The sequence below is a fragment of the Nematolebias whitei genome, chromosome 14 (genome assembly GCF_014905685.2).
Source record: "Nematolebias whitei isolate Nwh7 chromosome 14, NemWhi1, whole genome shotgun sequence".
In the NCBI taxonomy this organism is placed as follows: domain Eukaryota; kingdom Metazoa; phylum Chordata; class Actinopteri; order Cyprinodontiformes; family Rivulidae; genus Nematolebias; species Nematolebias whitei.
Window position 1 is genome coordinate 15,966,415 of NC_056511.1, and position 8,927 is coordinate 15,975,341.

Below are 8,927 nucleotides of genomic sequence, written 5' to 3' on the forward strand. Positions count from 1 at the left end.
CATCCATCCATCCATCCATCCATCCATCCATCCATCCATCCATCCATAGGCGTTGCAACCATTATATGTGAAGGGGACAAGTCCCCCCCACATTTAAAAAAACATTAATTTGGACCCCCCCACTTTTACTATGAAACATTATTTCAGTCGGCACAGTTTCTCTTTCTTCATGAACGAATCCATTCCACTTGATTAATAGGAGAATACTCAGGCCACTAAAACTCCACTCCAGTTTTTCCTGATTACCTCCAACTCTCAACCAGTCTACAACCTGCAGTCTTTCTTATTTACGTCTCCTCCTGCCTCGGCTGAGATCGCTCACAGGTGGAGGAGATGGAGACACCTGTGTGTTACTCGCTCACCAGTTTAGTAGCTTAGTGTGGGCAGTTGTTGACCGGGAGGTTGATTATAAACATATATACATGTTAGGAGGATGCTTGAGAGGAGAGCTACGTCTCCAGCATGTTAGCTTAGCAGTAAGTGTGACGCTGCAGGTGTAAAAGACGCTGTGTGTTCAGGTGCATTAAAATTGAAATGTCTTTAAAACCCAACACCGTATTGTCCTCAAGCTTCATGAGAAACATCATTTAGATGAGCAGTGTTGAACACAAGTAAAAAAGTCCAGTGGTGATATTTTTTTATTTCTCCATAAACACAAATAGTGCCGACCTGAAGTGCATTAAAGTTAAAATGTCTTTAAAAACAGCTGCATGTACACAAACTTGGTGAGAAACATGCTTTGAATGGAATTAAAGTCAGGAAACCTACATGAAATGTTGCTTTTTTTGTACACTGTACAATTATTTGCACACTGGCGTGCACGCATGTGCGTGCACACATGCGTGCACGCACACACACACACATACTATAGTGTCCCCCCCCACATTACAGATGCTTCTGACGCCCATGCATCCATCCATCATCTTCCTCTTGTTCTGAAGTCTATCCACAGTCTCATTCTTTCAGTCACTACCCAGAGTCTGTGGCCATAGAGTGTAGGAATGTAGACTAACTGGTAAACAGAGAGCTTTGCCTTATAGCCCAGATCCCTTTTCACCACAATGGACTGGCATGTTATGCTGCCTTAAGTTTAGACTACTAGAGGACAAACTGACCTAATTTCCTTAAACAATTTGCTAAAATTGAATAGTTTTCAATTAATGCTGTTTCTATTTTAACATGTGATTCTTGACCTGCCATTGTGTATCTATCATTGTTTCCTGTCTCTACCAAACACAGCTGGTCGAGGATATCCGCTTGTTCTGAGCCTGGTTCTGTTAAAGGTTTCTTCCTCCTGAGGAAGTTTTTCCTTTCCACTGTCACCTTCATGCTTGCTCAAGATGAGAGTTCTGTGATGGAGTTAAGCTCAAAGCAGTCTGCTCCTCAGATAAATAGTGTTAAATTATTATTTTTATATGAATGTTTCTGTTCAGTGTCCTGAGATGACTTCTGTTGTGACTTGGTGCTGTATAAATAAATTAAACTGAATTGAAATGAATTGGCACAGAGCCCATAATACTGCAGCCGCCGCACCAATCCTTTTGTCTCACGCGCCATTCTTCCCTCACTCGTGAACAAACCCCCAAGATGCTTGAACTCCTCCACTTGAGGCAGAACCTCACCTTCGACCTGAAGACAGCAATCCACCCTTTTCCAACTGAGGACCATGGCCTCAGATTTGGAGGTGATGATCCTCATCCCAGCTGTTTCGCACTTGACTGCAAACCGCTCCAGTGAGAACTGAAAATTATATCACAATGATGCTGACAGGATCACATCATCCGCAAATAGTAGAGATGGAATCCTGAGGTCATGAACCAGACTCCCTCTGCCCCTTGGCTGCACCAAGAAATTCTATCCATGAAAGTGATGAACAGAATCGGTGACAATGAGCAGCCCTGGCTGAGTCCAAGGGGTCCAACTTACTGCGTGTTATGAGAACCAAACTCTTGCACCGCTTGTATAGAGACCAAACAGTCTGTAGCAATGGGCCCCCAATTCCATATTTGTCTTATTTGGCCCCCAGTTTTGAAGAGGAAAACTACCACCCCAGTCTGCCAATCTAGTGGTGCCACTTCCCCCGATGTCCAAGCAATGTTGCAAAGGTGTGTCAACCAAGACAGCCCCACAACATCCATAGCCTTAAACAAATTAGGGAGGATCTTGTCCACCCATGGAGTCATGTCACCACAAAATTTTTAACTACTTAGGCGACCTCAGCCACGGTTTTGGACAGGCTTACCCTGAAGTCCCCCTGACTCAGCTTCCTCCAAGGAAGACATGCTGGTTGGATTGAGAAGGTCCAAGAAGTTTTCCTTTCACCTTCTAATTACATCACTGGTTGAGGTCAACCGCACCCCAACTTCACTGAACACACTGTTAGTAAAGCACTGCTTTCACCTCCTCAGCCACTTCGTGGTTTGCCAGAATCTTATTTGAGTTGATAGAGAGTCTCTATCCAAGACCTCACTGTACTGCTTTCACATCCAAGCTTTTGCCTCGGGAACAGCCAAGGCAGCCGCCCGCTTGGCCCTCCAGTAATCCACAGCTGCCTCTGGAGTCCCACCAGTCAACAAGGCCCAACAGGACTCCTTCTTCATCTTGACAGCCTCCCTAACCTGGGGTGCCCACCACCGAGTCCGAGGCTGGCCACCACAAGAAGCACAGACAACCTTGCACATGCTCTGGTTCAGATCAGAGAGGCTGTTCCTCCCACTCATGCCCATCCAGATCACATTGTCATTACCCACATGGGCATTGAAGTTCCCAAGCAGAATAAAGGAGTCCCCAGCTGGAGAACATTCCAGCACTCCCACTAAGGACTAGATGAAGGCTGGATACTCTGAACTGCCATTTGGCACGTAGGCACAAACAACCATCAGAGCCTATCCCCCCCACCCAAAAGCACAGGGAAGCTATCCTCACATCTACCAGGGAAAACCCCAACACACATGCACCAAGTTGGGGGGCTAAGAGTAGACCCACACCTGCGCAGCGCCTCTCACCATGGGAAACTCCAGACTGGAATAAGGTCCAGCTCCTCTCAAGGACATTGGTTCTGGAGCCCATGCTGTGAATCGAGGTGTGCCCAACTATATCTAGTCGGTACCTCACGCACAAGCTCAGGCTCCTTCCAAACCAGAGAGGTTACATTCCATGTCCCATAAGTCAGCTTTGGTAAGCCAGGGTCAGAGCGCCCACGTCCGAGAGACACTGAGCTCCTTGCTGTTTTCTGTCCATGAGTCTAGATTGAAACATCTAATGATAATTTTCAGCTACTTTAATAATATTCTGTTAGTTATTCTAAGAAGAAAAATGCATGTTTATATAATTTTGGAGGAATTTCATCCTTGTGTTACTTTTTGATGAGTCCTAAAAGCCTGTCCAGCTCAAAGTACAATTTATTTTGATTAAAATTAGTTGGTAATATATTGTCCACTTTGTTCCACTGAAAGGCGTTGATGTTAACAATTTTACACTGGTTTAATGGTTTGTCTAAAAGTTACTCGTTGTAGAAGTAAGAATGTGTCCAAAATTCTAACCCGAACAATGATCTGCTGCATATGTGTGTGTGTGTGTGTGTGTGTGTGTGTGTGCACAAAATAACTAAACTGAAGAAAAGTCTTTCTGCAAACCCTGTTTTGTTTTACAACCCTGGAGGGCTTTGTACTTATAAACTTTGTTGCTTTGGGAAATTTATTTCAAGAAATATCAAACAAAAACCACATAAATATACATTTTGCCAAAACGAGAGGATTTTGTGAGCCCTATCTGATGGTATCCATTCAGTTTACTAGCCTAAAATATAATACTGTTACCCAGTCCATATAATAAAAGCTCCAGAACGGTTCAATTTAAACCTCATTCAGAAGATCTCTGTCAGTGACGGTGTAGAGTAATGAAGCCAGCAGCTCAGGTGAAGGATGAAGAAGAATTGACTCTGGATTCTGAAAGTGGTTGTGCTTCTTTACCATTCAGCCTGTTGCCAAGACTCACATACAAAATCAATCAACTTTTATCAATAAGGTTTGTTTTTGTTCTTTCAATTTTGTTTTTCTATTGCCTCTCTCTCCCTCTCTCTCTCTCTCTCACACACACACACACACACATGCACACACAATTGCTGTATTGTTTAATTACACACCTGCCATCTTGATCTTTGCAGGGTACAACTACTGTAATTAAATAGACAATGTCTATTTTTATGTCCTTTAACTGTACAAATGGTAAATGAACTGTATACAGCACATTTCTCTTATCAAGACACTCAAGTGCTTTACACACAATCTGTGTCCTCACTTACCCATTCATACAGCACTCTACTAGATCTCTACAAAGAATAATCAGAGCTTTATCACATTCATATACAGATGGGACACACATCAGAGGCAATGAGGGGTTCAGTGTTTTGCCCAGGGACACTTCGGCATGTGACTGCTGGTGGAATTGAACACACAACTCTTGCACTGGAGGATGACTGCTCTAACCACTCAGCCACAGCCACTCATGGAATAACTACTAAGGGAATAACTTTGCATTTCCTCATTTATTAGGACTAAAAATGCTCATTTTGAGTATTTTATTTGTAATTTAAGGCAATTTATCCAATAATAAATAACAAAAATCTATTTATGAGGTTGTTTTATGGTATAACATTTATACTACTGCAACATTAGGAAACCAAGTGTTGAATTAATGACTATAGTATGACCTGGGCCTTTAGCTAGGATAATCTGCCCCAAACCCTCTATTTTATTTTTATGTAACATTTCATATGTGCCAAATTTATGAGCCTTCTCTTAAGTTGTAAAAGGCCCTGAAGGTTCCCCTCTGAAAAAACCCTTAAAACACAGTTTCTGCTGGTCTGCTTTTATGTCCTTACCTGTAAGAAACATTTCTTCTCCTTCCTGGAACGTCATGTGACAGCGGGCACACCTGGCACAGCTGGGGTGGTAACGTTTCCCCCCAGCCTGCAAACACAATCCAGCAGGAAAGGAGGTGAAAAGAGAAAGAAATTACTGAGGAACAAGAGCAGACACCACAGATGTGAAAATGAGAACAGAGCCGTGATGAAAAACAGAAAACAAACAGAGGCATAATTAAAAAAAAAAAAAAAATAGAAAAGATTGACGAGGAGACTGCTTCATCCTCTGTCCAAATGTATTTATTAAAAGAGGGACAGCTGTGCCTTTTCTAAGCGTTTTAAAGACTAACTCGCACACACAAAACTTGCACATACACCATTTAAATGACTGTTTCCATCAAATTTTACACTTTTAACTGTAACTCTTACTCATATTGACACATACAAACAAATAGGTCTTCAGATTTTGTGTAATGTTGCAAAAGTTGGGCAGCACGGTGGAACAGTTGGTGGAGCTGTTGCCTCTCAGAGAGCAGGTTGCCCCGGTTCAAATCCTGGTCTGGGGGCCTTTCTGGGTGGAGTTTGCATGTTCTCTCCGTGCATGCGTGGGTTTTCTCCGGGTACTCTGGTTTCCTCCCACAGACCAAAAACCTGCATGTTAGGCTGATTGGTAACTCTAAATTGTCCCTAGGTGTGAGTGAGAGAGTGAATGTTTGTTTGTCTTGTTTGTCTCTATGTCCCTGTGATGGACTTGAAACCTGCCCAGGGTGCACCCCGCCTCTCGCACAGTGAATGCTGGACATGGGCACCAGTGACCCCGCGCGACCCAAAAAGGAAGAAGCGGATAAATATAATGGATGGATGGATGTTGCAAAAGTTCCTGACAGGATAAATAAGGAACCAAATTAATATTCTAATTAACTTCGTACAGTGGTTGATGAGATATTGTGCTGCAGATAAAGACATATAAACAAACAGACATGCTATTTGCTTCTGGAGACAGCGGAAAATTTGTAAGGTCTTACAGTAGAATGCATGCTGCCATATCCAATAATGGTCAGTCAGGTCATCTGGACAGTTTCTTTTTTGTGAAAATACATTTTGCCCTCTATCTGGAGGGCTTCATCAGTCGGAGGAGTTCCAACCAGTTTGCTGGTGATAAGATGGTTCCTGGGGGCTGTCCTGTCCCCTGTTGACTCCTCCCAGGTAGGCAGCCACAGCCAAAGTGGTTCAAGACATCAAAGTTCATGCTCAGTCATTCAGGTACAAAATCCAATAATGATCAATCAGGTCATCTGGACAGTTTCTTTTTTGTGGAAAGACGTTTCGCCCTCTATCTGAGCCACTTTGGCTGTGGCTGCCTGCCTGGGAGGAATCGACGCGGGACAGGACAGTCCCCAGAAACCATCTAACTGCACCAGCAAACTGGTTGTTCCACTAAAGGAGTGTACTGCTTAGTGGGGAAAACATTTTACTTGGGACTCCTCAGACTGATGAAGCCCTCCGGATAGAGGACGAAACGTCTCTCCACAAAAAAGAAACTGTCCAGATGACCTGATTGACCATTACTGGATTTTGTACCTGGATGACTGAGCATGAACTTAGATGGCATGCTGCCATACTGCAGGTAAGCGTAAAGAACGGTTTCAGGAACACAGAAACAACTTTGAGGCATTGACTTGTCCTCTTGATTCTAATCAAGCATCCATATCTAGGACATGCTAAGCTGTTATTGACAACTCAATCTCAGGTTATGAGAGTTAAGACTTGCTTGTTATTTGACCACAGATTTTAGAGCAGAGTCAGAGCCTTCACAGACAAGTGAATGCTGCTGCGACCGCAGAAAGGGGAACTGGTTTGTCATATTATTGAGGCTTACTGGTGTACAGTAACGACACATCCAGGAACAACTGCTCTCACCTCAAGCACTCTGCCGCTGATGTACCTGCTGCAACTCTCACATTTGATCCCAAACTGAGCGTGGTAATCGGTCTCGCAGTAAGGCACCCCGTCTCTGCGGTCAACAAGAGAAAACCACTGGTTTTGTATAACGTTTCTGCTGTCCTTTTCAAACATAAAAACGGTGACATATAAAATAGCCTTTTCTTCTGGCTTTTTTTATATTTAGCTGTTATCTTCTGAAATGTAAATATAGAAGTCTGAGCCACATACTTGCTGATGTATTCACCGGTGAGTGCACAGTTGCATGTCCTGCATTTAAAACAAGTGACGTGCCACTGTCGCTCCAAAGCCAGCAGAGACTGACCCTGTTTGATCTCCTCGCGGCAGCCTGCACAGTCTGAAGAAGAGCAGAGCAAAGGAAGTACATACTGTAAGTACTCTGGCATTTATTTATTTATGAACCGCCAGTGTCTCCTCGTTTCCAAATCTTTTGTGACTTCTCTCTTCCTTCTCTCCCGTCCTCATCACTCACTCCTGTTGTGACAGTCCCACTGTCTTAGCCAGATGGAGCTACAAAAATGAGGCTGTAAAAGTACCTGAAGCAGCAGCCCACCTTCTGTGTGCGTGTGGTTGTGTGATTGTGCATGTGTGTAGCTTTAAAGAAATGTAGCTGCAGGAAATGTGGCTTTGTTTTCGATCAGCACGACTCTGGTTGGAAAATAGCCTCGTAGGCTAGAAAATATCAGAAGGCATGCTTAAGCTACAACTACAACAAAAAAAGATCACAATGCTTTATTAATTTGTTTCCCACACCCTTGGCTTTTTCCAAACAAAAATATAATTGTTCTAAAACTTTTTTTGTTGTTGCTATTCCTAGAGAAATATCTTCATAAGCACAGCACTATTTCTAGAAAATTAAGCAAACATGTTCTTGGTTTTTAGTATTTAACCGCAATTTTATATGGCACCTTGATTTTATTGTTTTCATAACACAAATTTTATGTTAATTGCTTTTTATTGTTGTATATTGTTGTTTGACTCCATATGTTGTCTGTCTAAAACAGGTCTCTCTTGAAAGTGGATCCTCCTGACTCAATGAAACTTTAAATAAAGGTTGAATGAATGAAAAAAATACCCACACATTTCACACAGAAACACCAAAATATTCTGTTACCGTTATTACTGTTTTTCTTTTACAATTTATACTTTTTTGGGTGCAACTGGGACCTTGTGCACACAATTTCATTCCACCACATGTACCACATGCGATGTGAATGACAATAAAGAATCTTGACCTTGAAAATGATCTAAAATACTAAGATTACGGCCGGCCTGCAGGAAGTGCTGTAACACTGCCATGAAAATATACAAAATGCAGGATGAAACATGCACATGAAACTTAAACATTGGGTGCAAAATGTGAACACAAGAAGAAGGAGATGACTCCCTCATGTCGTAGGTTAGATTAGAGGCGGGGCTACGACATCGTCGTTTTTAAACGTTGCATTTTGGCTGTCCACACAAAAATGCAAAGGTATCAATTTGGGCTTTTCTTCATTATTTGTTTCCAAAAGATACCACTTTAGGGCTCCTAAAACACTGTTAAATATGGACGCATGGCTGAAGCTATATAAAAAACAAACTGTTCTGTTTCCGTGTGTAGACGTTCCCTTTGATTATTCTTATTTGCACAAGAACCAGAAACAAGAGAGTGAACTTTTTACCAAAACCAGATATGTATGATTTTGCCTTTGTGCTACAGATGACTGTTATTGTCCAAAAATCCTGTATAAGCAACATATTTTACTGTCACCCTTCTGTCACTTGTATTTAATTTGGCACCAAATATGTAATAATCATCCACTGACAAAACCCCCAATATTATCATTTTGTACCACAGCACCCATATTGTTCCATTCATTGATGATGATGGTCAGATGTTGGTGAATGGATTCTGGATTTAAGCCAACAGTATTTTATTTAAATCTGTAATTAGTGACCTCATAATATGAATACTCTGCTAACTTTATGTTTTGTTTTATGATAAACACCTCACTTCTCTTGATCCTTTATATCAGTGATTCTCAAACTGGGGTCCCCAGACCCCAGGGGGTCTGCGAGCTGGTGCTTGGGGGTCTGCCAATATATATATATATTTTTA

At 42.2% G+C, this 8,927-nt stretch overlaps 1 protein-coding gene across 1 annotated transcript in view; it reads right to left on the minus strand.

Moving 5' to 3' along the window:
• Window positions 1-8,927, minus strand: part of LOC119420852 (actin-binding LIM protein 3-like) — a 72,815-nt gene that overhangs the window by 40,918 nt on the left and 22,970 nt on the right. The window contains exons 3-5 of the mRNA XM_037688276.1: window positions 7,037-7,163; window positions 6,785-6,878; window positions 4,883-4,970 (exon numbers count right to left, since the gene is read on the minus strand). Of these exons, the coding sequence (XP_037544204.1) occupies window positions 4,883-4,970; window positions 6,785-6,878; window positions 7,037-7,163 (309 nt within the window). The remainder of the gene's footprint in view (window positions 1-4,882; window positions 4,971-6,784; window positions 6,879-7,036; window positions 7,164-8,927) is intronic.